General features: G+C 32.5%; 1 protein-coding gene across 1 annotated transcript; it reads left to right on the top strand.

Annotated features, from left to right (window-relative positions):
* Positions 1–248: 248 nt before the first annotated feature.
* Positions 249–4677, top strand: LOC134690075 (melanopsin-A-like). The gene is made up of 4 exons (XM_063550049.1): positions 249–366; positions 895–1070; positions 2933–3020; positions 4325–4677. The coding sequence occupies exons 1-4, from the start codon at positions 249–251 to the stop codon at positions 4675–4677; spliced, it is 735 nt and encodes a 244-aa protein (XP_063406119.1).
* Positions 4678–15013: the final 10336 nt, after the last annotated feature.

Here is a 15013-nt window from a genome sequence, read left to right as displayed (position 1 = left end):
CCGTCCTTGGTGTAGTTGCTAACATCACAGTTCTGAAAATGGTCTTAACAAACAGACACCAACTAAATTCCTCTACCGTTTTTATTCCAGCATTGGCCGTGATGGGATTTATCGTATCTGCATTTTTTATTCCGTTACATGCGGCTGCAGCTTTCAGGAAGAGTATAATTTTTGACCGAAGTGAATGCATGTTTTATAAGTTCGTCTTTACCTTAACAGGATTATTGTTCAGTTCTCTGTTAACCGTAATGGTAGTACAGACATACAGACTGATCGTTTCCGTTCATTCCCCGAAAGCAGGATTTGACAAAGGGCGTGTTGTTCTAGTGTTGGTAGGTTGCGTCATAGTTTGTGGAATTGTTGCAGGTTAGTTTAATTGTTAGATACAAATATTTGAGGTTTCACATTAGTTTTTGAAACAAACTCTGATAGAATAATTGTGGGTGTTGGTTGGGGGTGTTCAAAAACTATAAATCAACAGACACGCAATAACGTAACAATGCGAAAAGAAAAAGAAAACAGTAAACAACTGTAAAAAAACCCTCACTAATATACAAATCTGAGCATTTTGCCCCCTTCCCCAAAACAAGGGATTGTCTTGAATTTGTTCTAAAGGATATAAGTATATTTTCCACTAAAGAAATCGTTGTGTTGCTTATGACATTGTCAAGTTAAACTCCCATGATAACACTCTTTTTGTGATATCATAAACGACAAAGTGCTATATAGACATACCAAATTCATTGAGATAATTCGAAAAAAATCCTAATAACTCCAAATAACTAAATTTGAATTCTTGATACTTGTTATAGTACAAAACCTCAAGTAAATCTTAGGCCAATGCACATCATATACATTTATTATATAACATAAATCATTACTTGATATTTGTAGCTTTACCATTTGTTGGAACAGCTGACTATACACCATACAGTCGGCCTATGTTATGCCATATAAGATGGATACCATTTGATCATGCTAATATAGCATATTTTACCAGTATAGCAATAGTATTCTTTGTACTTCCAACAGTCTTGATTTCAACAATATACGCTTCAATATATTTTAAGGTAAGAAATTCAGTTGTTATTGCATGTTTGTGAACACTTCTAAAATTAACATTTCTAAATAACTGTAACAGCGTATGTTTTAATGGGAAATCGAATCAATATATTTTTTTTTATATTATTCTGACTGCAAAAAGAAAGGCGAAAGATACAAAAGGGTAATTTAAACACATAAGTAAAAAATAGACTACGCCATGGCAAAAAAAGAAGAAAAAGACGAACATATAAAACACAACATAGAAAACAAAAGACAAAAAGACGAACAACAGTATACAGAATAAAACATAAAAAACAAGAGTCATACAGACGAACAACAGAATACAAAACACAACATAGAAGACAAAATACAAAAAGAAGAACAACAGTGTAAAATACACAACATAGACAACTAAAGACATGAACCACTTGTTTAACAAGCGTAGAAAAATTTCCGAAAACTATTTTGTTTTTAGTAAAAAAAGACATGAAGACATTTGGTGTCTTAGTATTTGGTGACATTTAAAGTTTTCTTATTAACCATGTATTATCTTTTCATGGAGATCTCGCGTGGCATTGTCGATGTTTGTAAAATACTTTTCGGATAAGTGTTCCCGTCATAGCAATAAAATTTAAAAATTAAAATTAGAAGTAAATCACCAAAACATTGGTTTAGTACCATCGACTCGGACTTTAATTTAAATCGTATATTCGTGGTCTTGTCATTCATTCTAATTTCGAAATATTTTCTGTCGTAGTATATATAAAACTGATTCTTATCTAAAGTTCTGACAATTGAAATCTAAAATTAGTTATACGGTACTGTAGAGGAGCATCAGATTTCATTGTGAAATTTATTTACCAGTTATTATTCATTCGAAAGAAATCTGTACGCTAAAACAAGGTGTAATTATCAATCGTTTTAGTTAAGCCAATTGCTACTGATTTGTAGAATTTGGTTCTATGTTGTGCGGTCATACAACTGTCCATATAAGGGTAGGTTTGAGCGCTCATTAACATGTTTAACACCGCCATATTCTGTATATGCCAGTCCAAAGTCAGGAGTCTGTAGTTTAGTGATTGTCGTTGGTTCATGTGTGTCATTTTTTCTTTTTTGTATATTGTTTTGTTATCTATAAGATAGGCCGGCCATACGGTGGCCTAGTATTACTTAGATTCTCTTCATTTGAACTCTGGTGGATAGTTGTCTCATTGGCCATCATACCATTTCAACTTATTTTAAAATCAAATATTGCCTTTTGAGAAACATCTTTGGCTTTCGAAAATCGATGATTTTATAAAGCAGTGATGTTATATCCCCGCACACTTGTCTTACAACTACAATTAAAAAAAGATCGATATAAATTTTCCATTTCCAAACCAAATATGATTTTTGTACATAAAACTAATCCCAATTTATCTGGGGTTAACAATAGTATAACATGTTTACGAAAGAATACGTTTCTACATCAAATACCGGGTAACTGTAACTGGACCTCGACATATAGGAATAAAATGGAGAGAAAATATCAAGATACAATAAAAACATTTGTCGACGAAAAACAGACCGCACAGAGTTTACCGGAAGATGACGTGCAGACATAACATTTAAAAAAACTGCATCATAAACACCGAGGAACACAAAATTCACAACAAAAAGGGTTAATTATGGATCTCCGGAACGATAACAAGTTTCTGCTGTACTGAAGGCATCCGTGACAAGATCTAATTCTTGTTAATTCAAGCTTCGATGGCATGACCAATATTATTGCTTACAGCCCCTAGTACAAGCTTTTTCAAGGTTGACATGGTAACACCGGTAATAAATCTTTCGTATCGTTGGTTGCAGTAATACATCTTACATTTTTATTTATTAATTCATTTTTCAGACTACAAAATCTTCCCTGAAATCTCTTTCTTCAACAAGAAGTAAGCATCGGCATATATTCATGTTAAAGACGTTCCTTATCATCACAGGTACTGGTTATTTTATTGTTGTATATTTTTAATTCAAAACTCGCTCGTATAAGTAAAAGCGCACACGTAATGATTTTGTGTAGTTCTGATGTCAGGTTAATTATGAATCAACATAAAATCCAAGTATTTAGCACGTGTTTGGAGAAATTACCAAAGTAGATCCACTAGTTAATGAACTTTATTCTTTAACGGTCATTTAGCTATAAAATTATATGAAAAGGCTGAATTGAAAAATGTTAAGTTAATGTAAACATTTTGACGAAAGTTTACGACTAAAGATTTTGGAGGTGACCCTTTGGTATAATTTGCAACTGGCATATGAACACAATGTACACACATTTAGTGTGTTTGTTTAATAAAACAAAACAATGGCGAGTTCAGCTGTGAATTTTTGACTGGATTAACACTTCTCTTTAAGTCGGTGAAATGGTTGACTTACTAAAAACAAGATAAGGAAATCGTATGCTGTCTTTGAACAACCTTAACTGCTTTAGATTACCGACACAAAACTCATATTTTTTGTGTGATAAAGGAATCCTGCTAAAGAATGAAAAAGGATTGTTCTTAATTTGAACGTAGGCAGCCTACAACAATTTGATATTTTCTTGGGGGGCTTTTACCCTCAGCTGCCATTAAATGAAATGCTAAAATAAAAGGTTGTCTGGAAAAAAATCCATAGCCCGCCGTATCAAGTGGCACAAATTTGACATATCATAGTACGTTTAATAACATATTTGAATCAGACAACACCTTGAATTTGAAGACACATTTTGAGAGAAAAAAATGAATTTAATCCTTAATTTAGTTGATCAATTTTTTTTTTATATACTCCAGAATGTTCACTTAAAAGGACATTAGTTTTTATTCATGCAAAAAAACTACAAATTCTAAAAAACAGGCTTCCCTTTTTTGGTAAAAAAATGCCAAAATATGGTAATCACATGACGTCCATTGTTGCTTCAACAAATGGGGTCAAACCGGGTTCATCTTTCCGACTGGTCAATCGAGTACTGTTTCGTAGCTTTTCAGAAAATGCAGTATGTGGCTGTGTTATATAGATGAATTACAACTTCTGAACAGTCCTAACACCCTGTCCCTGGCTATATAATTGATAGTTTTCCATTTGGAGTTCCGAATTAGCCGTTTTGATTTTGAGTATGAAAAAAGTAAACATATTTTGGTTTTGATATACTGCAAATATAATATTGACTTGAAATATGCAAGAAAATAATATCTTGTTTTAAGTTGATCATATTTAATAGCAAAAGGATTAAACAAAAATATATGTAATTTATTTATTTCAGTTGCCTACATACTGACTTGGTCTCCTTATGTGGTATGCATTGTTTTGGATTTAAGTGGAATTGATCACCATTCGTATTCCCATGTTATTTATCTTCTATGTACAATGGTAGCAAAAGTGTCTCTCACTTGGATTCCGGTTATATTTGTTATTCGTCACAGCCATTATAAGAAGGAATTAGATACTCTTACCCATGGTGTGATTGAAAAAGTTGGACAGCTAACCATGTCATCAGCAGAGTACAATTTAGATAGTACAGACAGGACTGTTGAAGGGGAGATCGCGGTGGAAAATGAATTAATTCCTTCAAAACCAGTTCTTATATCGTACAATATATCAGATGATGCTTTGTGAATGATAATACATTTTTCAATATTGTTTAGATATATCTGTTGTCAGAAATCAGTTCCATCATTCGCATTTTTGCGCCTGTCCCAAGTCAGGAGCCTCTGGCCTTTGTTAGTCTTGTATTATTTTAATTTTAGTTTCTTATGTACAATTTGGAAATTAGTATGGCGTTCATTATCACTGAACTAGTATATATTTGTTTAGGGGCCAGCTGAAGGACGCCTCCGGGTGCGGGAATTTCTCGCTACATTGAAGACCTGTTGGTGACCTTCTGCTGTTGTTTTATTATTTGGTCGGGTTGTTGTCTCTTTGACACATTCCCCATTTCCATTCTCAATTTTATTGACTACCTTGTTTTAAATTTGTTCTAATATATAAGAGAAATCGACAGCATTTTGTGTAATAATAATGACATGTATGTTAGAAAAACATATATCAGTTGATGTACAACATTTCTGTTACACTATTTAGTAAAGTTCGTCGTTGTAATGTTTAAAACGCTTGTTGTAGATTTCTGCATTTATTTCCTCATTTTGACCTTTACATATAGATTCTAACATTGGTGCCAGTGGATTATCGGATTTGTCCAATCTTGATAGTTAATTAATGAAATTTTAAAGTCCGCGCCTCTTCTACCGAGATCATCGGCAACCACACGTTGATTAAATTTATTTAAACAATGAGTCCATAAAGGGTCAAATTGCGCAAGAAATTAGAGAGTTATATGACAAAGCGAAACTCTTAAAAAGATGTCATAAAGGTATATAATTGTGGAACGATATAAACCGAGTTTCATTTTAATGCACCCCTTTAATAAACGGTTAAATCATTTACCATTCGAAAATGTACTATTTTGTGTGCACGGTCGTGAAATTGTCGCATACATCTGATAAAAATGTGACAATAAAATTCAACTTTAGATAACTTTAAATAACATATTGAAACACCTGTGAAACTGGCCTGTGATTAATTTACGCGACTTTGTAACGAATGTGGCTGTATATATAATTACCGTGACGATTGTGGTTGTATTTATAAGTTCCGTGACGGTTGTGGTTGTATTTATAAGTTCCGTGACGATTGTGGTTGTATTTATAATATCCGTGACGGTTGTGTTTGTATTTATAAGTTCCGTGACGATTGTGGTTGTATTTATAAGTTCCGTGACGATTGTGGTTGTATTTATAAGTTCCGTGACGGTTGTGATTGTATTTATAAGTTCCGTGACGGTTGTGGTTGTATTCATAAGTTCCGTGACGATTTTGGTTGGATTTATAAGTTCCGTGACGATTGTGGTTGTATTTATAAGTCCCGTGACGGTTGTGGTTGTATTTATAAGTTCCGTGACGGTTATTGTTGTATTTATAAGTTCCGTGACGATTTTGGTTGTATTAATAAGTTCCGTGACGGTTGTGGTTGTATTAATAAGTTCCGTGACGATTGTGGTTGTAAGGGTTGTGGTTGTATTTATAAGTTCCGTGACGGTTGTGGTTGTATTTACAAGTACATGTACCGTAACGGTTGTGGTTGTATTTATCACTGAACTGGTTATGTTTTCCTTGGTTAAAAAGAGTGAAGATAGCAAAGGGTAAATTTTAATCAATGAGTTAGAAAAACACAGTTTAAACTATAACCAAACAAAGAAGTAAAACAGACGCACATTTCTCGTTTTGTATATAGATTAGACCGTTGGTTTTCCCGTTTGAATGGTTTTACACGTGTCAATTTTGGGGCCCTTTAGAGCTTGCTGTTCGGTGTGAGCCAATGCTCCGTGTTGAAGACCGTACTTTGACCTATAATGGTTAACTTTTACAAATTCTGACTTGTATGAGAGAGTTGTCTCATTGGCACTCATACCACATCTTCTTATATCTATAAACAACCGTCCCCCAAAAAATACAGGAAGAGTATTAAAGCATTCACGAAATAACTGTTCAGTGATACTTACTTTAACAACTACTTGTACAGTACTTAGATTACAAAGATACTTGGATTTGAGATATAAAACCTCATGTTGCAAGCAGTATTCACTCGAAAATTGAACTAGATTTAAAGTCCTAACAAGTCAAAACACGTTTTAAACAAAAGCATCAGTAGCATTATAAGGTCTTTGAGATCATGCAAAAGACAATAAAGTGTTTCTTACCCCTTATGGCCAATTATTTTCTTTCTGTTATTGACAACAATCGAGCAGTTATCTTCATTTGAAAAGTAATATTATTATTTTTGCAGATTTGGTATTGTGGGCAACTGTAAAAGCTGAGAATAAAAGAATTTTTCAGAACCCTATATACACATACTATATTGATATTTAAGATTTTGTAAACACATCTCTTTAATCTGAATAATATCCATCTGTTTTGATTTAGGCATGTACATTGTAAATACTGATCCCCAAGGAAAACCTTTTAGAGAATTTTTCTATTTCATTTTTGAGGATCTTCGAGATTTTAAATGTTCTTCAAATGATTCTCAATTAGCACCTGGTTCGGCCTTTTTGTATTCTGTTCTCTAAGGTTCGTCTGATTTAAATATATCTATCATACAAGACAGAAGAGGGCAATGTTTAATTCCAGCAAAATATAGGAATGTCCTAATGACTTTTGACATTGAATTAACGGAAATAGAACAGTGTGCATTGTTTATTACCCGGCAAAACAAAAGGCATGCATATTAATAAGCCTACGAATACTATATATAATATAGTCGCATCTTATGTGGGTAGATAAAATTTGGTAATTAAAACTATTGCTGAGAAAATTTAATCAGCTATTCAAGGTTATTTACAAATAAAGCAACTAATGTAATTCAGTGGTTGTCGTTTGTTTACGTGTTACATTTTTGTATTTTCTTTCATTTTTTGTACATAAATTAGGCAGTCAGTTTTCTCGTTTGAATTGTTTCACATTGCCATTTCGGGGCCTTTCTTAGCTGACTATGCGGAATGGGCTTTGATAATTGTTGAAGGTCGTACGGTGACCTATAGTTATTATTTCTGTGTAATTTAGTCTCGTGTGGAGAGTTGTCTAATTGGCAAGCATACCACATCTTCTTTTTTATATTGTTGTCGTTCAATGAAATTAAAAAAAAGGCAGGACAGGAATTTTGAGTACAAAAAGGCAGGATGAGCAACTTTGCCAAAAATAGGCAGGATAACAATTTATGTAAAAAAAAGGCAGGACTGAAGAGAGTGAAGAATTAAAAGGCAGAACAGAGATTACAACTAAAAGAAAAATGCAGGACCAAATTGTTCATCCTAGCTCCCATGTAATCAAATGGTAGTTCCTTTATCTTTGCATGTCAAAGATGTTTTTAATCATGTTACACAACTCTTGTGTATGATAACGTCATACCATCGACCATTACACTTTTCCTAATGAACATACATTTAAAAAAGGATGAGAAATCAAAATGCATGTTGGTATCAGCAAGACCTGTCTATTTTTTTTCAGCATGCAGTACATCCATTGATTGTCCTATAGTATTATTCACTGCAGGGATATATTCCACCAAGTACAGTTGTAAATGTACGGATAGTTCACCCGTTGGAAAATAGTCAAAATATATCAACTACCGACCAATGTTAGCCATATAATACTAGATTAATCAAAAAATAAAAAGTAAACACATTTCATAACATTTTTAGTTAATGGTTACAAATTATGTACGAAGATAAAAGATTAGCTGTTGCGTCTCTAATTAAAAAAGTGACAAAAACAATGCCTTACCCAGACTTGTTTATGGTGTACTGATTGGTATATTAACGCGCGTTTGGCGTAAATATGAAATTTAAATCCTGGAATCTATGATAAGTATAATTACAACCACTGGGTCGATGCCACTACTGGTGGAGTTTTTATTCCCCGAGGGTATCACCAACCCGGTAGTCAGCAATTCTGTGTCGACATGAATTATCATTGATATGGTCATAATTACAAATTAACTGTTTTCAAAACTTTGAAGTTTTAAAATACTAAGGCTTTTTTACCACACGAATAGATTACCTTAGCTGTATTTGGCAAATATTTTATGAATTTTTTGTCCTCAACGCTCTTCAACTTTGTACTTTATTTGGCCTTTTCAATTCTTTGGGATTCGATCGTCACTGATGAGTCTTTTGTAGACGAAACGCGCGTCAGGCGTTAATACCAAATTTAAATCCTGGTATCTATTATGAATTTATTTACCCCGACTTGTTTATGGTGTGCTGATTGGTATTTTACCCTGACTTTTTCATGGTGTACTGATCGGTATTTTACCCTGACTTTTTTTATAGTATAATGATAATATTTAACCCTTACTTATTTATGGTGTGCTGATTGGTATTTTACCCAAACTTGTGTATGATGAAATGAGAAGCTTATTACTCCCTTAACAACACAACGTAATTAAAACGTTAAGCTGATTTTACAGAGTTATATCCCTGTGGTGTTAGGTACCACCTTAATTTGACGAACAATTCGTGCAATATAGAACCAATTTTTTTCAGTCGCTCGCTCAACATGGGAATTACGAAAGTGAAGATGTCCCTAAACACACGAATGCTGTCAATTCAAACCAAAGTTTTTGACGGAATTGCAACAAACCCGAAAGTGGTCTATCATCACGAGACAGGTTATTTGTTCAGTCACACAAATGATATCTACCTTCATTTAGACCTTATTAATCAAGAAGGAAATCCGAGGAACTGAAAACGCCGATGTATGTTTTATTGAATTGCACTTATAGGAGTTTTGAATAAAATAAGAAAGAAAGTTACTTTTTTAAAGTATTAAAAAAACAATAATTTGTATTTAATATATTCAATTGATAATATATTTCATAATTACAATCGTATGATGTGAATAATGTAATTGTCTGTAGAATTATGACAAAGGGATGTCGTTATCCAGCGATGCCACTAGTGGAGCAACCACTGATTCCCACGTTTTTTTTATGATGTTGGTGTTCAATCTTTAATATTCTATGTCGTGTGTGAAGTTGACTGCTGTAATATTTTTTCGTTTTTGTTTTCGTCATGGATTGTCTGTTTGTTTCGAGTTTATTTTTTATGTTGTCTCTTGGATTAACTTCCCCGTTCCCCGGTTAAAAGGTAGTTGCTTTACGTCACTTGCTTATAATTTGATGTTTTGCTATATAAGTAAATAAGTAAATACCAAAAAGTGATTCGAATATATAAATAGAAGTACATTGCCATTAGACGCCAGTTTTTTTCAAATGGATAAGTTTAGTCTATCAACATCAAATTACGTATTAAGTCCCAAAATATTTGGTGTGTAGATATGAGACTTTGTTGCATTTGGAAACTTAAAGTTAAACTTAAAAATAAAACAAATCATGTTTGATCTTCACACAACTACTATTCATGCTTATCATTTCTCTTTCGAAAAAAATCAACATCATACCTTCATTTTGTTATGGAACATACCCGATTTTTTCTATCTTTGTGAAACAGTTCTTTCAATCCTTGGCCACACTTAAAGCAGTTAAAAAATGTTCAACTCCATATTGCTAAAACTGAGGAATAAAAAACAAAATCAACCCATTGAAATACTGCAAACAGGAAAACATAAACGTACTTTAACCAGACAATTTGAGGTAAGAAACTCGTCTTACTGTCGTTCCGACAATGATATCGGTAGACGGGATTTGGTAAAGACCATCAATGACCATATCAACATGTAGTGCGATGCAACGTCAATAGAATTTGATTACGCAACGTCATTTGAGAGACAGGTCTACTGCCGCAACGTCAACTGCGAATCAAATTGCAGAATGCCATTTTGCACAGATTTATGGCAAAAAAGGTTCTAATTAACTGAACTGCCAAAGAATCGACTGTAGAAAAACCTTTAAAGCCTTACAGTGTCAACCGCATAATTGCCAAAACCCTTTCTGACAATCATTTTGGCGTTTGACAGACAGTCCTTGCTTTTAACGGTGACGCGTTCATTAGTAAGGATAAAACCAGGATGTACTGGTTTATCACAATATTTGAACATTGAAAAAAGAGGGACGAAAGATACCAAAGGGACAGTCAAACTCATAGATCTAAAACAAACTGACAACGCCATGGCTAAAAATGAAAAAGACAAACAGAAAAACAATAGTACACATGACACAACATAGAAAACTAAAGAATAAACAACACGAACCCCACGTGCAAATGACGTAATCAATTCAATTTTCGAACTTTCATTTTTTTTACATTGTAGCAATGAAAGAGCTTTCCGTTCATCAGTTTTTTTACAAAAAAATGTATATTTGAAAATGGGAATTAAAAAGAATAATATAGTGTTGCGTTTCAAAAGTCGGTCAGTATATGTAGGTTAAATTTCAATGAGATTCCAAACAAAAGGAAACATATAATTGATATATAGAAGCCTACTTACAGTCGTTAACGATTACGTGTAACTGGCGTCTACACAAATATGTTAAGATCTAAGTCGCCCCGAGTAAAGACTATTAAGACAACACACACATTTGAAATACACAATGAAAATACGGATTTTTTGTGTTATTAAAATTTGCTGTAAGAAATATTAGAAATTATTATAAATTAAGGAATGTATCTCCCTCATCCAAAGCTCTGATTCTTTTCATGGATTTGGCTATACTTTTTGGACCTTTTGGATTATAGCTCTTCATCTTTTATAAAAGCTTTGGATTTCAAATATTTTGGCGACGAGCATCACTAATGCAAGAAAATTGGCACCGTTAATTTTATTATAATCACGCTGTATTTGGTGAGTCAAGGAGGCTCACCAAATACAAACATTTCAGCATTTTTTTCATTACAAATTTCATCTATAATGCTATTACTTGTTACTTTATGATAGGGTTTAAAAATCAACAAAAAAATCAGTTCGTTTTTTAAAAATGATTATATTAATTCAAAAGCTCCAAATTATCTCCCTTAAGTGCAAAACTGCCATTTCTTTGCCTTGAAATATCTTTTTAAACTCATCGGTGACCCATACTTTTATTTTTTTTTGAAAATAAGCTGTACTTAAACTAAACGATTGTACAATTTCAGCGATTTCTTGTTTTATATCGATATTACCTCTATTTTTCCTATTTGTTTAACAGAAAAAGAACCTTAACAAAAATGCATGCTTCTTACGAAAACAGAATGTGAGCTTAAATAAACGGTGATGTATTACTTGTCTATTAAGTGAACTATAAGATAAATTTCATTTATAGAGAAAAATAACAAAATCATATATTTAAAAAAATGGATTAATACCCTCGAGTCCCCTAAATATTCACATTTATATTTTGTAAAACAGTTTCTAAAAAGAAATTGCGGTTGCCGTCATATTTGACACATGCATTTTAAATACAATACAGGTAAAGGGAAACTAAGTTCGAAATTGGTGGAAATGTTAACCCAAATAACATTCACGGCATATTTTGCTGTTTGAATTGTTTTACATTGAATTTCGTTATTTCGGGGCCTTTTATAACATAATATGTGGTATGGGATTAGCTCATTGTTGAAGGCTCTACGGTGACCTATAGTTGGTAATTTCTGTGTCATTATGTCTCTTGTGAAGAGTTGTCTCATTAGCAATCATACCACATCTTTTTTTTTATATATATATTTAATTCAGTATTTATGTATACAAAATATAGCACAAAACTAAAATTACTGCTCATACTGTGTACAAACAATTAGTCGATAATAAAATTAAAATCCATGACCATAACTTTAATAAAAAAAAAAACCATACGTACTTTTAATATTTCTATTTTTTATTTTATTATATAATAACAATACACCGATATAAAGTCAAGAGGTTGATACAAATTTAGTCGCAATTGTCCTGATTCGCAAAATAAATGCTATTTATTGATCATACTCCCTACGATGAAGATAACAGTTGTTATATCTGTATACTCTCCTGTATATACTCATTCATGATTCCGAGAATAATTTTCGATTGATTTAATTCATAAATCTAAATTATTTCAAATCCTCCTTAGAATATTGAATGTAACGCCAAAGTAATTGTTGCAGTTCTATTCTGGTCCAGTGCACAATTTAAAGATGTCACAGCCAATGGTACTGACATATTTTTGTCCTGCAACCAAAAACCATTCTTTGGATCCTGAAAAACTTTCGCATTCAGCTTGTATACCAAGTGTCCATTCCTTTTCTAAATCAATCCCACAGACGAGAACGAATGGAATTACTATGGACATTCTCACTTAGCTAGACTTTAAGTATTAAATGTATAACAGTCTTAATCTGTTGAGTTTTGTTTATAAACTTCAAATAGCAGCAGTTTTATATAGCAAACTTGTTAACTAAGTAATGTTTTTTCTTTTATTGCGTTTCCTTATTTGGTCAATGGCATCATCACTGACATTTGACTAGCTTTCATATTTTCACAACTCAATTAAAAAAGTATTTTTGAAGTTGAACAAGGTAATTATAACGATGAGTGCAAATCGTTCATTTTATAGATATTTTTTTTTATTTATCCAAATGACGCAAATATAATATTTTGATCAAATACGGCCGTTGGTATCTACTGAATTCTTACCTTGTGAACGGGTGTTACAGATAAACCAAGCAACGTTGATGACATTGAGACAATAGAAAATGAAATCAACTCTTTTTACATTCCATTCGTTCTAAGAGCGGTTCTGAATTGATCGTCAACAGGAAATCTCAATGTTGAGAATGTAGAAGAACCGTGGAAAAAAAACCAGAAAACAACAACACAAAATCACAAAAAAATAGACGATATCTAAATTTTATCAAGCATAATTATTTTACTGTTATCAATGTTATTTTAGTAATAAAATAAAAGCATACTACACATTTAACAATTAAAGAAAAAAGATAGCAATTCCTTTGCCGTATTGTACCGAATGTTTGAAAATGTCATTATCGACACCAACAATTAAATAGTACATGTATAACCATAGTTACCTAAAGTTGATATCAATTTTAAATTTACAATTCGTGAATCTAGTTAAGGGTTGGATAAAATCGTGTATAAAATTATAAATAAAGGCAACAGTAGTATACCGCTGTTCAAAACTCATAAATCCATGGACAAAAAACAAAATCGGGGTAACAAACTAAAACCGAGGGAAACGCTTTAAATATAAGAGGAGAACAACGACACAACACCGAAACGGACTCAAACAACAGACAAAACACCACGAGAATAACAAATATAACATCAAAACCAAATATATGAATTAGGGATAGACAAGTACCGTGTCACGTCTTATCTCAAAAATAAGAGAAAACACAAACGACTCAACGTTAAAATGCAACACACACACAGAAACGAACAATAATATAACAATGGCCATCTTCCTGACTTGGTACAGGACACTTTTAAAGGGGAATAAAAGTGGTGGGTTGAACCTGGTTTTATGGCATGCCAAACCTCGCACTTTAATGGCACAGTTAAATATAACATTGAAATGAAAACAAAATATTACAGGAATACAATACAAATAAAAAGCAGAACATATTAGACAAAGAAAAGCATGATTAATAGATAACAAAAAGCATCAGGTTTAAAATTCAATACGCCAAAAACGCGTCTAGTCCACACGAGACTCACCAGTGACGCCCAGATATAAAAGATCGAAAGTGAAAAAAATACAAAATTGTACAGCACTGAAGATCAAAAGTTGAAAAGGTTTTGCCAAATACGGCATTGTTTGTATGCCCAGGATAAGAACATTCATATTATATAAAACAATTCACGCTATTGCAAACAGTAAATTTTAACAAATGAATATGAAAGAGATATACATAATGAAACTGAAGTAAAAACTAATTACAGAAAACTAAATTACAGAAAACTAAACCCGAATACATAACGCCCAGATATACAAGATCCAAAGTGAAAAAAGTACAAAGTTGTACTGCACTGAAGATCAAAAGTTGAAAAGGTTTTGCTAAATACGGCATTGTTTTTCTGCCCGGGATAAGAACACTATTATATAGAACGATTCATGCTATTGCAAGCAATAAATTTTAACAAATGAATGTGAAAGATATATTCATAATGAAACTGAAGTATTAACTTATTACAGAAAACTAAACCCGAATACAAGATGCCAAGTTCAATACAGCATAGACACACCAGAATCAGTCCAGGCGTCAACGCAATTAAAAAAATGACGTCACATACGATGGCGAAAAGGCAAACGTTATGCTACATTTGAATTTATGAAATTTAGAAACAGCATGACGTCACACATGAATCCTGTTTTTAATGATTGAACTGATTTAGTCATTAAAAACATTTTCAACAAAATAGATTGTTGAAAATTGACTGACTGTGGAGTAAACAAGTACTTTTCTAAA

The sequence above is a fragment of the Mytilus trossulus genome, chromosome 11, assembly GCF_036588685.1.
Source record: "Mytilus trossulus isolate FHL-02 chromosome 11, PNRI_Mtr1.1.1.hap1, whole genome shotgun sequence".
NCBI lineage: Eukaryota > Metazoa > Mollusca > Bivalvia > Mytilida > Mytilidae > Mytilus > Mytilus trossulus.
The sequence above is the reverse complement of the archived record's forward strand: the minus strand, read 5'-3'. Positions and strand labels throughout refer to the sequence as shown.